Genomic DNA, 18,506 nt, shown 5'->3' on the forward strand with positions numbered 1-18,506 from the left:
CTGACCTCACCTCACCACCCAGCAGACCATGCAAAAGGAATGGAAGGGAGCATCCTTCGAGTTTTGTCACTGATGGCATTAATGAAGTGGCAAAACTGTTTTAAAACGTATTTGAATTGTCAGGGTTTGTTCAGCTCTGCCCTGGCTGATGGAAGTGTGCCTGCTGAAGAGGTCAGAGCTGGTGCAACAGAGGAACAAACCTACACCTACGGAATGCATGCTCTAGATGATACGCTCCCCCGTCAGTTGACATCTCCTGTTCAAACACTGAAATATTCAAAACACATGTGTTTTTTTTTCCCAAACTAGTCATCTAAAACAATCTGGAATAAAGGAATATATATAAAAAAGGAACTCGTTCATTAATGCAGACTTCTCCCTATTAAATCATAAAATAATTAGGATACATGAGTTGTATCTTTAAATATACTTTCATAAATTTAACTTCAGATCTTGTCTCTCTTCTCTGAGGTAATCCGAGGCTAACCCATCCTGCTCAAGTTTCAGGCAGAATTAGTTAGAATTCTACTAAATTTCTGAAGCTGCCATCTCAAACCACAACAGCTACAGGAAAGAATAATTGAGAATTGCCTGTCTCAGCAGAAACTGTGATATATATATGTGTGTGTGTGTGTATGCAGGTATGTAGACAAGGTCCTATAATTGTTCAATGACCACTACTCTTTTTTTTAGTTGCTCAAAACCAATTGTCTGTATTTCTTTTAACATTTTTTTGCATAATTGGGGAATTGGATGAAGTTCAGCTCATTATTTTAACCAAGCAAATGCTTTTTCAAATATACAAATTGGCTGGTGAAAGAGAAGAATCATACTGTGTGCAAACAAAGACTGACATAATCTTCCTGGTGTTTTATTGCACTGCTGCCAGAGCAATTTCATTTTCCTCCTTAATACTAATAAAGCGGACTCCCCATTGTTAGATGGGCTCTGCACTTTTCCCCTGCTCCACCCTCTTTTCTTGAGACTAAGAACTTCCAGCTTCTTTTTTTTATTATTATTAAATTTAATACTAGGAGTAATGCCATACGTATTTGTTTTTATAATGCATCATGGACTGCTCCCCAGAGGCTCTGAGAGATACACACTGAACTCAAAAGGCAAATGATTAATACAGGACATTTGTATTTTAAATTCTACACGTTGAAGTATATCTCAGATGGCCAGAGACAGCAGCACTCGAAGTAAGAGCCATCTATGACATCCATCATTACATTTGCAGGACACCAAGGTTTGTTCCCCCAGCCTCACAATATAAAGCCACTGCCACCATCCTTGTGTTTGAGAGAAGTGACAGATCTTTCATCAGATACCACAAGTCACACAGCAAGTAAAATAAAACATTATGATGTTTTGTCTCAGGTTTCTTATGCTTTTGTTTTTGTTTTTTTTGATGGTAAAACACTCTCTGTCCGAGTTAACGGTAAAAGTGTTGACTCAAAAACTTGATTTTTTTTATGTTGCATTGCACTTTTCTGACATACACATTTTTATGCCTTTTGTTTTTCTTTGTACTTGTTTTGCTTATATGTGATTGCCTAAATAGAAGAATTTCAGTTATAGTCAGGGTTTTTTTTGTTAGTTATTCCTTTCTGTCTTTTAAATATTCTTTTTTTTTAATCTACTTACAAATATTGATCTCTAGGCTTACCCTCAAGGAAAACCTGATGGCATTGTTTGTAGTGAGATAAAATTATGCACAGAATGAGTTACTAAGTGATTTGTTTACAAATCAAACACATTATTTGAAATCAGTTTGCCACCTGAAAAATCAATTAAGTTGATTTATTACTTATTTACAAAATATTACCAACTAAAAAATATGTTGGTTAATTCATGACTCTGTTTAATGAAAGACAAGCATTTTGTGGAAGTTTACAGGAGTCAACTTCGTATTTTGTTTTCAATCCCACACTGTGTAGAATAAGAGGGTACAGAGCTTTTGAAAAATTCGATGCTGAGAGCACAGATATCTAATACCTTGAGAGCAGCAGCAAAATAAAGCAATAGAAATATGATAAAAGTGAAGAGGCATAGAGAAATTAAGGCATGTCAGCATAACATAAGCAAAGTTATTTTTTTCCTCACCAAACACATCAGCTAAGAATAAATGCCATCAAGTCATCACAAATGCTTTTACCATCACGAGGGAAAATTAAAACAAAGAAAAATGGGGATAAAAAAAGACAAATCCCATCTAACGAAACCCAGCCCCACCTCTGACACAACTTTTGAACCTCTCAACATGAAAAACAGAGGATATGAAGATCTGGACTATAAGGGCACGTAGCTTTATGGTATATTTAAGAAGGTAAGTACATTTAAGTAACAAAAAGCGTGGAGCCAAAGCTCTGAATCTGCTATTTGGATACGCATTCAGAAGTGGTGTCATTAGCTCAGTTTAGTTTAATCCTCCTTCATAATAATACGCTTTAAACTTTACACCTTCAGTTAATCCATCTTAAGTTCCCCGAGTGTCTCCTTACAGGCTTAAAGTAATGCCCAGCTCACATTTTGTCTGACCTTTCCTGCAGCCCTGTGGACAGGCAGGGTGTCCAGCCACTCCCACTGCCACCACCAGCCATTTCCACTGCTGCCACCAGCCATTTCCACTGCTGCCACCAGCCATTCCCACCATTCCCACCAGCCATTCCCATTGCCGCCACCAGCCATTCCCACTGCCTCCACCAGCCATTTCCACTGCTGCCACCAGCCATTCCCACTGCCTCCACCAGCCATTCCCACTGCTGCCACCAGCCATTCCCACCGCTGCCACCAGCCATTCCCACCGCTGCCACCAGCCATTTCCACTGCTGCCACCAACCATTCCCACCATTCCCACCAGCCACTCCCACCAGCCATTCCCACTGCCGCCACCAGCCATTCCCACTGCCTCCACCAGCCATTCCCACCGCTGCCACCAGCCATTTCCACTGCTGCCACCAGCCATTCCCACCATTCCCACCAGCCATTCCCACCGCTGCCACCAGCCATTCCCACCGCTGCCACCAGCCATTCCCACCGCTGCCACCAGCCATTTCCACCGCTGCCACCAGCCATTCCCACCATTCCCACCAGCCATTCCCACCATTCCCACCAGCCATTCCCACCATTCCCACCAGCCATTCCCACTGCCTCCACCAGCCATTTCCACTGCTGCCACCAGCCATTCCCACCATTCCCACCAGCCATTCCCACCATTCCCACCAGCCATTCCCACCAGTCCCACCAGCCATTCCCACTGCCTCCACCAGCCATTTCCACTGCTGCCACCAGCCATTCCCACCATTCCCACCAGCCATTCCCACCGCTGCCACCAGCCATTCCCACCGCTGCCACCAGCCATTTCCACTGCTGCCACCAGCCATTCCCACCATTCCCACCAGCCATTCCCACCGCTGCCACCAGCCATTTCCACTGCTGCCACCAGCCATTCCCACCATTCCCACCAGCCATTCCCACCATTCCCACCAGCCATTCCCACCAGTCCCACCAGCCATTCCCACTGCCTCCACCAGCCATTCCCACCGCTGCCACCAGCCATTCCCACCGCTGCCACCAGCCATTCCCACTGCTGCCACCAGCCATTCCCACAGCTCTGCCCAATTGCCATTGGAGCCACCCAGCTACAACAGACATGTAGGATTTGTCCAGTCGCCCTGGGAGAGCAGGGATGGTTAGAGGAGGCCACTTAAGGCATCCTAAATACCAAATCAGCCATATATCTCATAATATGTGATCTCCACAGAAACCAGGCAGCCACCTCAAAACCTGTGAAACTACAGGCAGGCTGAACAAAAACATCTTGTTATGAATAAGTAACTAATCATTTATGAAGTCATCCTAAAGCCCAGTATTGTAAATCTCCTCACTGAAGATGGAAACTGCAACTCAACTGACCGTAACCAAAGAGAGGAACCCATGCAGCAAGAAATATTTACTGACAGGTGAAACTCAGCCCCAAACCAAATCTGATACCACGTTTTATTTACTTTCTCATGGGTACTATTCAAAGCTGCAGCACAAGGCATCTTCCCAAATTAGATAGAGAAGTGAATAAAGGGAAAGCTGTGGTGGGTGTGTTGAGGTTTCATCAGGACTTAAGTGACTTGCTGATAATCCCAAGGAAAAACTGGCCAAGGCATCCCCTTTCACAGCACCTCAGAGGAACAAAAAAGCACCTGAGTTAGTCCCTAGGCCTCTGCAGCCCAGAAAAGACTTAGGAAAAGACCAATAAATTTTTGGAGCAAAACTGATGTCAAAGATAGTTTTCATGTCTTCTGATTTCACACTTTTTACCACTGTAAGAACCATTTCCAGTTTTATAACCAAGAGCCTTTCCCTTGCTAGACTAAAACCTGTATCCATTTGAAAGTTGCCCACCAATTAAATTGATTTTAGGCACCCTCAGAAAGCACTTTACACTGTAACAAAACCAAAACAAACAAGCAATCAAACAAATGCAGCCCAACAAGAAAACCTGCCAAAAGCCTGAAAGTCAAAACCTGTTTGGAAGCCTCCAAAACCAATGTATGCTTTCCCTTATGCCAAAAGAAGTCAGTTGAAACTTGACAGAGAGAGGAGTAAAAACATCAGCAGACACCTTGAGGGCAAGGCAGAGCTTCTGAGCATAAAGAGGGAAAAAGACCAGGACATAGGATTATAAAAACCCCTGCTCAGTGGCTTAAACCATCTAATCATAAAAAGCCCTTGGCCTGAACTATTTCACCTGCCTTAGGAAGGCTTTCTTGACTGGAAAAAGTTTTGAGGTTCTTGGGGAAATAAAAAAATAAACGTATTATTGTCACAACGTTTAGCTGTCTCTTGAGGGAGTATTCTACTCCAACAGTGGTGACAGAAGGCCACTACTTGAATAAATTCTTCCATGCACAGGAAACACTGAACAGCCCTCTGCTCAGTGGACTGCACCCAGACACCTGTGTCCCATCTTGAAGCCATTAAAAATGCCACTAAATTCACCTGTACTGGAGCAGCCTCATTAAGTTAACATACTGATCAAAATCTAAGCCAAAATACATGCAGGATTCCAGCAAAATTCAATTATGACTTTTCATTCAGTACTTATTTTTTATTCAGCACTTTCTAATCTCTGCTTAGTCTTCAAAAAGTGACAAAAACCTCCTCCCTTCAACACTTTGCCTTCCACTCCTAAAGCAAAGCTTTAGAGTCATCTCCTTCCAGGGAGGCAAAAATGTCTGTTACTTTGCACCAATGGCCAATTTGAGCACTGCCACACCTAAGACAAAATAGTGCTGGACCCAAGACCACTAGTGTAAACACTGACAATCAAGACAAGGAAGATAGTTTCACATTAAAACAGATCTACAGATTAAGCCACTATTTTTTTGGCCTTTAGCCACCCAGGCAACTGGCAATTTTTAAATTCAACTTGGCAATTTTAAACTGAACTTATAGAAGTCAAATCTGAAAATTAGGTTTCTCACAAGCAAATCATCATGGTGACCCTAGAGAATACCACCCCGGGTAAGTGATACCAAGAAATTTAGAGCTGCTTTAAAAGTTCCAGCCAAGTGTCCTCCTGTTATATGCCTATCAATGAAGGAATTGGCAACAGCCGATGGATAATGATTGCCAAAGGAGAGTTTCAGCTCTCAATCACAAAGAGAAAACTTGTGATAAAATCCAACTTAATAATCACCCAGTTATGTAACCCTAAAATCCCAAGCACATCAATAGCAAAAAACCCCATGTATATGCTGGTATTAACAGTTAATTATGCACTTAGGAGAATGCTGATACCAAATACTCTCTTTTGGTTTGCATTTGCATTTCAAAAGAGACAAATCACAGTTTTAAATGGGAAAATACATAATTATGCCTTTACCAAAATGCTTTTTCAATAACACATTCAATAAGTGATGATAATGTACACATGGCAATAAATACCCCGTTTCAAAGTTCATCAGAGAAAGGTATTGAGAGCCAGAAAAGGTGCCCATTAGGTATTGTTTTATACATCCATTCTGCCAGGGCTCATTGTCACTTGCAGTGGTTCATCAACAAAATTACTGCTATATTCCACATGCAGCAGCAATTCTCCTTTTATGCCAACAATGCCTCAAAAATTAAGACTTTGCTCATGCTGTCACGCAAAGCCTGGCATTTTCTGGAAGTCGACTGAGGCACGTCTTCCTCTCATGCCAGTTTAGAAAAACGACTTCCTAATTTTTCTTTCACTCATATTTAACTCTACAGGGGAAGTAGCAGAAGCAAGCACTGTGCATGTGAACACATTTGGAGATGCCAGCAATCAGCTCATCGATGTGCAGGAAGATTAAAGCAGCACCACATTCAGACACATGCAAGGAACAAACCTCTGTTCGAAGACCTTGACAGAAGTGAGAAGAAACCCTCCCAAAATGCTTGTGGATGTCCCAAAATCATGCTGAGACAATACCAGGAGAGCATAATTATGGTCTCTGCTAAATGTAAAGTCACTGGGCTAGTCTTTGTACTAAAGTCATAAAAACTAACACTCCAATTCTTTCTATCCCATCACAAGCTGGAAATCTGCCAGAACATCCATTGGGCCAATTGATGAGTAAGATGAAAATGAAAAGTTTGAGAAAGATCAGAAAACTTAAAATAAAATCTTTGCATCAGTGCTCCCTGTAGAGGAGCCCAGTAAGGCTCTGCATCACTTTCCCTTTTCAGTAGGCAAGTATGGGAAATAGTTTCAGATTCAAGTGCAAGTAGAAGAGGTTTTATAAAGAAAAAAAAAAATACAGTAAAATGAATAGTAATAAATCACCAAGACCAGATGGCATCCATCCACAAGCTGTAAAGCAACTTAAATACAGAACTGCTGAACTACTAACTGTGCTGTGCAGCTTATTGCTTAAATTGCCCTTATAAAAGTCGTGGAAGGCGACAAACGTGACTGGTTTCTTAAAATGGGTCTGAGGGTGGGAAGGGAGCACTGGAGACCACAGGCTTGTAAGCTCCAGTTCTGTATCGAGCAAAATCATTGAAAGAGGAGCATGAATTGATAAATAAACATGCTGTAAGGCAAGAAAGTCAGCACAACTCTGGCAGAGAGAGGTCACATCTCACGAATCTGAAAGGGCACTCTGACAATAGCACAAGGATGCTCTGGTGGATCCAGGCGACATCGGCACGATGGAAATGCTTTGCACATGCCAGGTCTAGCTGCATCCCACAGCCATATGGGGTGAGACCTAAGCAAACACCAACCCTCTCCTCCTCCTCCTCTCCCCTGCCCTGGTTTCCACACAAAGGAAACTGGGGCATGCAGCTTGGGTATGGGCTCTAATAAATTCCGTCAGCGTGCCAGCATGGGTAATTACTGGTCTAAGACCTGCACACTGCTTGCATCAGGAGGTATGGGAGGATGCAATCACGGCAGGGTTGGATTTTAAAGCTATTAAAAGGATCTCCTGGAAGCTCTTAAAGAGAGCTAGGGGATAAGGAGGTCATCTCTTTGTGGATTATTAGCAGCTTAAAAATAGGAGACCAAGGGTAATAACAAATGGACATCTCCCACAAGTAATGGAGGTTACCAGGGAAGTCTCACAGAGCTTCACACTGGGGCCTGGGCTGAGAACTGTGCTCATACATCATGTGAGAAAAATCAGACCCCTGGAGGTGACAGAGCTTGCTGATGCCTCCAGACGATGAAATCAAGAGCTGCCTGTGAAAGACTGCTGAAAAACCCTGCAAGTCTGTGGGGCTGGCTGACAAAACGGAAGGTGAAAATCACTGATTGGACAATGCAGACAGTATAATAATCTTCCACCATACATACAAGATAACTGGATTAACAAACAGTTATCACACAGTAGAGAATCCTAGGTGTAACTTGGGACAGGTTTTTTGGGCTTCTGCCTTTTGAAAATGCTTCCTCAGTGTTCATCAAAAAAAGCAAACATTTGAGAGAAGAATCGAGAGCAAGAGAGAAATTATAATTTTGCTGCTGCATCCACTGTGCTCTAAATCTGTGTGTCACTCTGGTCTCCTCCCAAAATTAATACATAACATGAGAGGAGGAGCTGAGGATGGCCAGGGATAGCAGACAACTAGCAGAAATACAAGGGGAGGTCAAATTGACTCACTGATTCTTCAGCTCACAGAAGAAACAATAGGACTTGATGGAGAACTAAGTGATAACTGGCATGCATGGGACGAGAAGGATTATATCTACTATTGCTGCAAACACAAGAATGAAGTGGCACTCCATTAAATTATCAGCCACCTGCTTTAGAAACATCTCCAACAAACAAATATGCATAATTAAATTGCAGAAGCAACTGCCACGGAAAATTTTAGATATCAAGATTATAAATGTATTCAAAGAGGTAACAGGCAAATTCACAGAGAAAGACACAAAAAGGTTATTAAGCACAACTGTCCAAATGCAGTCTCACAGTCAGAAAATACCTGAGTAATTGCTAGAATGGGCAAATGAAGAAGCCCCTTGTCCTGATCTTAAACTTTCTCTGGCCAATTTAAAGGATGACAGGGACACTTTCTGACATTTCCCCGTTCTTACAGATCTCCTTAAAATTACTGTATCTTCTGTTTTCCTTTAAAGCTTCACAGTTTGAAGCAAAACACTTCAGAAATTTAAGAAGTGTTTAGGGATAGAAGCATTAAAAAGCTAGTTTTTAGAAATTTATGCAAAGAAACCAAATATATTGCTTTGCCCAACCAATGACCTGCTTACAAAGAAAAGAAACCCAAAACAAAGACTTGGAAAATCTAGCTGAAGCATGTTACATCTATTATGCACAGGTATGACAGCAGTTTCCCAAAATTTAATTTTTTTGTCTGCACTACTGTTGGGTGGATACGTAACAAAATCTCTTTGTGTACTTCTCTGGATGGGAACCCAGCCGCACTTTATGAAAAAGTAAATAGTAGTAACAATGTATATAAAACATTTACTGATGAAGATATTCACTTTGCACTGCACTGACACTGCATGAATTTAATATTCTTCACCAAAATAATACACACAAGCAAAACCTATGCAGTGAGGATCACCAAGGAGTGCTTGCTGACCTTTTAACAAGACCAGCACAGACAATTTATCAGCAAAAATGAACACCAACAACTCTTACCAACTCTGGTTGTGGCAATAATAATTAAAAAATGAGGGATTTGGAGGCTGTCAGATGACAGAGATGACAAAAATGTACCTAAATTTAGAAACTACAGGATTAACAGATTGCAAGGGAAGACAAAAGGGTTAATAGCCATCACCCTGCCAAACATAAAAGCTACAAAGTAATCATTTAAACAATAGGTGAAGTTTTTTATTGGCTTTATCACCATTCACAGATGATCTAACTAATTATCGCCCTGAGCCCTAAGGTGTATGAGGTTAAATAAATTTTTTAAAAAGGTGATTTTAAATATTCCGCTTATTTTATTACTTCTATCTTCCTGCTGTTACCATAGAAATCAGAACACCAGGAAGACTTACAGGCTTCAGCACTGAAAGGGCATAGAGAGGCTGCTGCATCCCTGCACTGCCTTACACAACACCAAATCCTAATGGTCCCAGCTTCCACTGGCATATTAGGAGGGGGTTTAGGAATGTAATGAAAATGTTATTTACTAAGAAGATATACATAATTATTAAATGAAGATTTTTAATACAATCTTAGCTGTTTCATTCCAGCTACATTCTAATCCTTAATTTAATTTTATGGCGTTCCTCAGTGTTACAAAATCCTCTGCCCATCCACATCCTGTGACAACACTAGCACAGAAACTTCCTAGAAATCTCCTTGTACTGCAATTTTTCCTCCCCCTCTCTACCTCATTTGCTCTACCTCAGCTGTCTCATTTGAAAACTATATTCTCTATTGTTCATCTATTGCCAGCATCAGCCTCGGTCTCCTAAATTTAAAAACTTCATGCTTGCAGCCAAAGGCATAGTATGAGAGGTGCTTGCAATACTCCCTTTATATTTTACTGGGAGCAAAATCTTATGCTTTAAAGGATCTGTTTATATTGATTTGTAGTAAATTTTGTTAATTACATACACAGTACATATTTAAAAAAATAAAATATATATCCATCACTACATTATACTCTTAATATTTTGTACATAATATTTTTACTGTAAGGACTGATCTGCATATGATCTAATACAATAATTTCAGAGATGGAAAAACGACATAACTGATCCAAATGGTTGTGAAAGCTGCCTCCTGTTTTAAACTCAGTTTTTCAAGTTCAGTAATTTTGGGTACCTCATACAATGCCTAGTGCTGGTTTTCATTAGGCAAATCCTTGACTAGGATAAAAAAACAACAAAGGCATAAAGTGCAATGGCCAGGAGATTCAGAACCTACACACTTCTGCAACTATATTATTCTTTCTGCTGCAGATGACAAACTGAGAAAAATCAAAGGACGAAGGAAACACACAGCACATTAGTCATGCAGTGCATTTGCAAAATACTGTTGAAACATTGATGCTGTACTTTAACGTACTAAAGCGTCTCCACACAATGTGTCTCAGCATCAATGAACTCTCTCAGTATCCCCACAACACTGCTATTTTACAGCCAGGTAAGACTGGAATGGTAAATAAGGTAATTTGGGTAGATTGTTAAAAACAGGAAATTATTTCAAAATCTTCAGTCTTTTCAGAAGTTGCTGCAGATTCAGAAATCTACAGAGACCATGTTAAACCTAAAAGCAAAAAATAAATCAAGACCTGTGGAGGGAATTCCAGGGTTGGGCCATCACCCCTGGGGCTTTTATGCCAACACAAACCAATATATAGAGGAGGAGCATGGCTTGAGTTTTAATTTATCATCAATGCTATCAGCTGTGTTTTTGCCTTAAGGAGAAATAAGAAGCCACCATGCATCTTCCTTAGGGGAAGGAATGGATAAGCTTGCCATGAGGGATAAAGTTCTAGCTTCCAGCTGGGAGGAGGAGATGTGCTGGGAGCATGAGCCATGGCCTCAAAGGCAGCCCATGTCCCACCGCTCCCACTGGTTTCCCATGTTGTGTGAGTGAGGATCCCTGCCATTCCATGTCTTGGCTCCTGCTGGGTTTCTGTTGGCAGTGCTGAGCTTGTACATGCTTTTTATTCCTTCCTGAGCCTCTGAAAGTTTGCCAGCCAGTGCTCTGACTTAATGTATGGGTGGAAGCAGATACCTGGGATGTTGTCACCAATAGCTGGCGGGACAGCAACTCCTGAGCCCGTTAAAACCTGAGCAAAAAGGCACATCCCCTGCCTTTGCCTGGAACTCAGGCATCTGACTTCTGCACTGCAAAGACAGCCACTCCTACTTTTGAAAGGCTGGGCTCATTTCTTGTAGACATGAACTGTCACACCATCTCTTTTCAAAAATGTTGAGGACTTTTCCCTCAAAAGGGCACAGGCAGGGAAAGAGTCATGGTAGCCTTTAGGTCTACGATTACATCCAGTAAGAGAAAAAACAGTGGAAGTTGCAACTAACTGCCCTGCCTTCCAGAACCATGCCTTAGAAATCCTGTTATAGTCTGCTCCCTGTAGTAAAGAGTATTTTGCAGAGTTTCAGCCAGAATCCCTGAAAATAAGCTGGTGTTACAAACCATGGGGTTTTGTATATCCCTTGCTTTGTTCTTGCACCCATTCCAGCCACCACTACTTGGTTTTCTGCTTTCAATTTGTATGATTTTACCCATTTAATCCTCTGGACTTAGATTAGTGCCTGCCTCAGGTTGAATTATATTAGAAAATTTTAGCTAAAGTCTTTGGTTAAATCTTAAAGAGAAAATGTCTCCCTTCCTTGAGCTAAAAAACCTATTTTTTTCTTTTTCTTGCAGGATTTCTTTTACTTTTGTAGGAGGAACCTGAAAAGTCTCAGCGTTTAGGGTTTGAATTAGTGACAGTCTTTTCCCATGTCTTAAGATAATCTTCCCCATTAATATCTCTGTTCTTCCAAATCCCTAGATCCATTCAAGGTAAGGCTTCCTCAATGACAACAAATGAAGAAAAACCTCCTAGAGTCTCTCACTACATAATCCCTACATCTCATCCAACCTGATCAAAGGAGTCATATGGGAAAAATATTATTGGATAGTATAAATCAAGGGTTTTGTTAAGGATACAGTCTTTAAAGCATGTACCTGAAGGGCTTAAACTATGATTTTGCAGACCACCTTAATTTTGGAATTTTTCAACTTCTTGAATTTGAATTTGCACACCTACAAACATAACTACAACACCTTTTGAGTGTTATCCCATATGCAGAAGTCATTCTTTATGAGTGCTTACCCTCAGTATGAGTTATGTGGTATCATGTGTATCACAGTCATCTAAAGATTTACTGTGGATTAAAACCAAAGCTGTACCTACAGAATATTCGTTTTGATCAGAGCACATTACAAAAGAAATGGATTAAAAACTGGACATGCCATAACTTAAACAAACAGAACACAAAACACCCTGCTTTATGCCTCTTTTCAGGCTGTTTTTTAGGCATTTCTGTGACAGGCTGAGAAGCCACATTCTTATCCCTCAGTTAAAATCTCCATGTTCAGTTAAGCCTGATTAAATCAATGGAATATATGCCTCAACCATAAAGACAAACAGTACACTTAATTAGATAGGTAGCATGACTAAATGAAGGCAGACAAATATTTCCAGTCTTCCCCAAGCCTAATAGGAAATCAAACCACATATGAGTAGGAAGACATTTTGCACTGTATTTATACAATCAAAGCTACATTTAACAGCTATTAACAATATGGATCTTCATTTGTTATTGGCTTTGTTTACAGGTCTTCAGAACAAGAAAGAAAACAAGATCATATATCATGGTCCTCCAGAAACATTACAACTTCCTTTTATTCACAGTAGTTAAGAGTAAATGGAAAATTCATTTAACGTAAAACAAAGCCACATAATTCCACTAATGCCAACCTCTACTTTCACTCATTTTTAACTGTTCATTGAAGAAAATGCTGAACCCTCTGGGCCATCAAGGGCCTGGTCAAGGACATTGCTTATTTTTTCTTGTATAGAAACAGGAAATGACCTCTCCAGTCACAATATGAAGAAACACCAAGAAAATCTTTGCCAGGTGATAACAGAAATGTAATTCTCTCAAACCAGTAAAAGGAAAGGCATTGTAAAGCATCCCCTTTCACTCTGAATCAATTAATAAATGTTCTTAAATGCCAAGGGCAGTAAAACACTCAGAAAGTTTCACCAAGTAAACCTCAGGGAGGTCTAATAAACTCTGTGCCACAGAAACAAAGGCCAGTGCTTGTAATTACACAGCACATTTCTAAATTCATGGTACTGAAAAAGTAAAGGTAAGACCAGCCTACAGCAATTTCAGAACAAAGCTTCAAAGCACTTCATGAACAGGAATATGTACTGTATTTTGTATTGTGGAATGGTTTCTACACTGAACTGCATTGTACAATTCCAGTAAGTAGTCTCTGGCCTTACCTCAAAACTGGGAAAAGCACAGTATCTCTTAACTTAGAATCACAAAACAGGAGCTTGGGAGGGATCTCTGGTAGTCTCACGTCCAATCCTCTGTTCCCTGCAGAGCTAATTTTGACACTGGAGCAGGCTGCTTGGGGCTTTGCCCACTGAAGGCTTGGGCATAATCTGGGACCAAGACTCCAAGTCTCTCTGGGCACCTGCTCAGCTGATTCACCATCTCATTAGGAAATGTTTTCTCCTGCTGCCCAGGAGGCAGTGTGTTGTTCCAAACTCTCATTCTTCCCCTGAGCACCTCCATGAAGAGCCAGGCTTCTTCTTTTCTACAACTCATTAGGAAGCTGAAGGGTGCATTAAATCTGCATTGCATCACCAGGTCCCTCACTGTCCCAATCAGCCCTGACAACCTCAGCCAATCTCCACTGGCTCTCTGCAGATTCTGAACAACTTTACTTTGCCAGAGAGCCCTAAACTCAGGCTCCAAATGCAGTCTCAACCATTTTGAGTGGCAACGTGAGAAACTAGAACAAATGCTTGGCATGATGCCCAATGAGTATGAAACACAAGCAGCGTGTGTGTGAAAGAAAACCCTTCCCATTCCAGAGAAATGTCCATTACTGTTTCAGAGTGAACACCAAATGTCCTACTCTTTCACCTCCAGGGAAATTTCTTGTCCTGATTAGCCACTTCAAAAGACTCTGTATCCCTCTCACATCTCTTGGCAATTTTTTTTTCTCTATTTATAAGCAATTGCCTTCTCTCTGCAATGAGTATATTGCCAAATATGCAGGAGAACAGACCACTATCTCAATTACATATCTGTTTTGGGATGTTTTAATTTTGCCCTCCTTTTTCCAACTGGATCCCTACCTCAACCTCAGTATAATTCTACAGGCACCTATCTTCAAGGCTTGCAGCATAAAACTCTCAATTGATCTCAAATTCTCAAAGTTGCTTCTAGCTGCAGTAGAACAAGAGCAAGCAATGCACAAACTTTTATTTGCAAGCAGGATTGATTTCTCTGTCCAATAAATTCTGACCCCCTGACTGACTTTCTTGAGATGAGCGAAAGCTGCTTTTGTGTTTGAACTGTTAGTCTATGTTCCCTCAGGAGAACTAAACTCTTCAAAGTTCACATTTTCACTTACCTCTAGCTAAAGATACTTTTTTTTTTTTTTCTGTGACAATTCTCTAATGTTCAAGTCATAATGGAGGTGCTTTCAACAAGAAAATGGCTGACACCACATTTTCAGCCACATGAAGTAAATCACCAGGTTCCCCCTCAAAAAAACCCCAAACCAAACAATCTTTGTTTGATATTGCTCGCTGCTTTTGGGACCCATCTCATACTCATTAATTATTTAGGGATTCCTAAATCAAAGACAGACTATTAAGATGGATAGCGACAAAGCATCTTTTCCAAGAAAAAGATTTCAGAATGCATCAGGGGATTAAGTGGTAAATTATTTTTTTGTTAATTATTTTCCTGTTTTGTTTTTTTTTTTCTCCAAGTGCACCCATATCCTATTGATTATGTCTCCTTTTTATCTCTGAAACCCCCCTGCCCCAACCTTCTGGGATAAGCAAATGATGCCAGCCCTGTTTGACTGCCTGTGCATTTACTTAGCTTTTTGACTTTACTGTCTTGCAATAAACACTATGAGAATGGAACAGAAATTAAATTATAGTCCTCAAAAGCAAAGAACTAAACACACACAAATATAAAATATGAAGGAACACATACTCAGACAGAATGCTTGAGCCTTCTTTTTGTCTGAATGCATCATAAAGAAGTTATGTTTCATTACTGAAAAAACATTTTGGCTTCTTTCACGGTCGCAAAGAAGGGTAATTAAGACTGTCAAGAAAACACATTGAACAGCTGTATATTGTTAACAAAAGCACCATTATATGACTGCTCTGAAAAACCCAAGTAATTTAAACATTCACATTTCCTAGAAGTTGGATATTTTTCCAAGCTCCAGTAGATACCAAAAAATGTTCTTTTCTATAAATCGTGGTTGTGTATTAGTCACATTTCAAACCAGTGGGATGGTCCCAGTTTGAGAACACATCCCCACACATAAGGAGAAGTGGACGGCAGTAATCAAAGCTTTGGCAACTGAAATGTGAGTCACTGAAAAAAATTACAACTTCAGCTGCTTTTTAAGGCAGAATTAGCTGAAATCTTCTTAGACTGCAAGTATGCCTGAAAAACCAAATAAAGACAGCAATCCTTCCAGCTTGCACTGAAAAGGGCCATTAAGGAATACTTACTCATCGAAGATCAGGTCTGGAGCAAAATAGAGGAACTGGCTGTTTGTATGTTTGTACGACCTCCAACTCAAGGCAAACGATGACAGACACATCCATGAATACTGAATTAAAGTAATTTGGTCCTCGAGAGGCAAGTTTCTAAATCCTAGAGATCAAACCAGAAAATACCCATGAACTACAAGGGCTGGTCAAACCATCACCAAACACTTGCTTACCACTTTTCCAATATTCAGAAAACAAGAGCAACACTCCCAGTTTGGAAAAAATAAAGCTGTAATTTTTCATTCCAATGACAAAACATGTTTTCTTCTTAAGAGGCTATTACTGAAAATGAAAGCTTTTAAAATATCAATCACAGACATTTAAAACAAACTTTACATAAAATAAGGAAAAAACCCCAACTATCTTCTCTCAGAGGTTCATCTCACACCCCGCAGTTGCCAGTTTTCTCAACACAGTCCATGGATTCAAGATGCAATTTGCCAAGCAAAAAATATTTGTCTGAACTAAAAGAAACAGTAAAGTGACATCTCAGCAGATGACTCATGGTCCTACCTGGAAGTATCTTCGCCCACTTCACCACCTGAATCATCTGCTTGCCGGCCAGGCGGTTTAAGGTGGAGAGCAGGTACTCCGCTGTGTCCGGCTTCGAGCTGTCGTATCCTGCGTACACGATCTCCGGCTCAATGCTTTCAAGGATCTTAACAGGAGAGGGAGTAAGTGCTGGTGAGATGGCAGACATGTGGGGGACAAGTGCAGTGTTGACGGAGGGCTCGGTCACGGGCGCGATGTACGTCGTCCCTTCCTCGGGGCTCTGCGGGGGCGGCTGCTGCCGCTGCTGGGGCTGCTCCTCGTGCATCCCTTTCAATTTCCCCAACTTTTTGGACTTCCGGGCTGTGAAGGTGAACAACATGAGAACCAAGTCAGTACAGAAAGCCAGCAAAACCCTGGGTTTTATACAGGAAATGAAAGCCAAAGTACAATCTCAAAGCTCTTAAGTGAAACAGGCGCAGGACCTTATGAAGTATCTCACTGCCTGCTGCTGCACTGGAAAAAGGACCAAAAGACACCTCTAAGCTCATTTTCACTGCTTTACTGGATGTTTTTATACATGACAGAATCTCCAGTATCTGCCTCCATACAGACATGCATAAAACATCCTAGTTACTGTGGTCAGTGCCAACTAAACATTTCAGAACTGTAATCACTTACTACCCACAAGACTGCAATTCATGATCTCCTTACATTGGTCATCAAAAGAAATCTCCACAATATTAGCAGACCCAGAGCCCTCCTAAACTTTTGTCTCAACTTGAAATGTAGTCAATCAATTTTGAACAGCTCAGGTTAGTCAAGTCCCCTTCCTTTTGCTGCTTTGATATGTCCATAACAGCTTTACCCATTTCTCTTGAATATTTAAATCTTAAATATTTATCCACTTAAAGAAGAAAAACTGAACTTCATGTAACACCTTTCTCACTGCTATCAACATGTCTCTGATGATTTGCCTTCCCTTTTCTTTTAATTTCCTTTTTTTTTCTTTAATTCTACCCACCCTACTTTTCTTTACTAAGTCCTCTTAAAAGACAGCAATGCTACAGTGCTTTGACTCCTTGAAGAGGGGCCAGCCATTCCCTGTGGGTTGCATTCCCAACTTTGCCATAGCATGAGAAAAGAACTGGAATTAAAAATCAAGACTATTCTGTTAAAAAGCCACACACGAAGAACCAAACCTAAAACCCATCATGACCCTTTTTGCAATAGGAAAACGTAACAACAACAAATAATCTTAAAAATCAATAAATAATTAACTACATTTAAGTGTTTGCAGATCTTCAGAGTAACTTCTCTCAAATGACATCTTTCTTATCTCTCTGGACACAGCTAACATCCTTGTCTGGACTTTCTTTTTCTCTTGATTCTTACAACATTCCTTTTACTGGCATCAGTAAATACAAGCCTATCTCACTCCCACTCGGAATAGTATTGCAAATAGCCCCTTCCTAATCCATACCCTTTCCCAAGTTTACCTCCTCAAGTTTCTTCCCATCCTCAATTCCCCTCCCGTATCTTTCCTTAAATATAACCCCTTTTCTTCAGTTTCTAGGATCCTTTCTGGACAATTTCTACCCCTCCAAAATGTTCACTTCCACTGTAGCTCAGCATGCCATGCCACGCCACTTCTTTCTGGGGTGCTTTCAAAGCTTGCTCTATGTGTTTCTTCCCGCTCCTCTTATTTACGGTGTAGGAAACTCCCCAGTGAGACCCACAGAACCACCTCATTCCTCTTCTACAAACCAATGTTTTAAGAAATCCCCCTCAACAGCAGAGCTGCTGCTGCCCTCAGACCATTTCTGGTGACAGCAGCCATTAATGTTTCACTGTTTCCTTGACACTGGGGCTGCCTGCCCAGAGCCAGTGGCTGGGAATGAGCAAGGCAGGATACAGACGCCCAGGGACCAGGACAATGCACACCCAAGTGCAACAATAGCCTGTTGTTTCAACACTTCCTTGCTGGGACAGTACCTTGAACTCAAAAGAGATGGTTCATCCCAAGATTCAAAAGAAAAAAGTATTTATTAGGGTAAACATGAGGTACTGCTACAGAAAACAGTGATGTTACTACTCATACCCAAGATCTTGAAGGTGCCCAAAGAGATGCTTCTTGACTATGCCATTAAAAGGCAAAAATAAAATTCACTGCTACTGCAGTACATCCTGCATGGAGCAGGGAGTCCAAAACCTCA

At 40.9% G+C, this 18,506-nt stretch overlaps 1 protein-coding gene across 7 annotated transcripts in view; it reads right to left on the bottom strand.

Moving 5' to 3' along the window:
• Positions 1 to 18,506, bottom strand: part of NR3C2 (nuclear receptor subfamily 3 group C member 2) — a 187,769-nt gene that overhangs the window by 15,078 nt on the left and 154,185 nt on the right. For all 7 annotated transcript variants that reach the window (XM_077783015.2, XM_085579275.1, XM_085579277.1 and 4 more), the window contains 2 exons: positions 16,315 to 16,653; positions 15,760 to 15,904 (listed from right to left, as the gene is read on the bottom strand). In XM_077783015.2, coding sequence (XP_077639141.2) covers positions 15,760 to 15,904; positions 16,315 to 16,653 — 484 coding nt within the window. The remainder of the gene's footprint in view (positions 1 to 15,759; positions 15,905 to 16,314; positions 16,654 to 18,506) is intronic.

This window comes from Lonchura striata, chromosome 4 (genome assembly GCF_050655825.1).
Source record: "Lonchura striata isolate lonStrDom1 chromosome 4, ASM5065582v1, whole genome shotgun sequence".
NCBI lineage: Eukaryota > Metazoa > Chordata > Aves > Passeriformes > Estrildidae > Lonchura > Lonchura striata.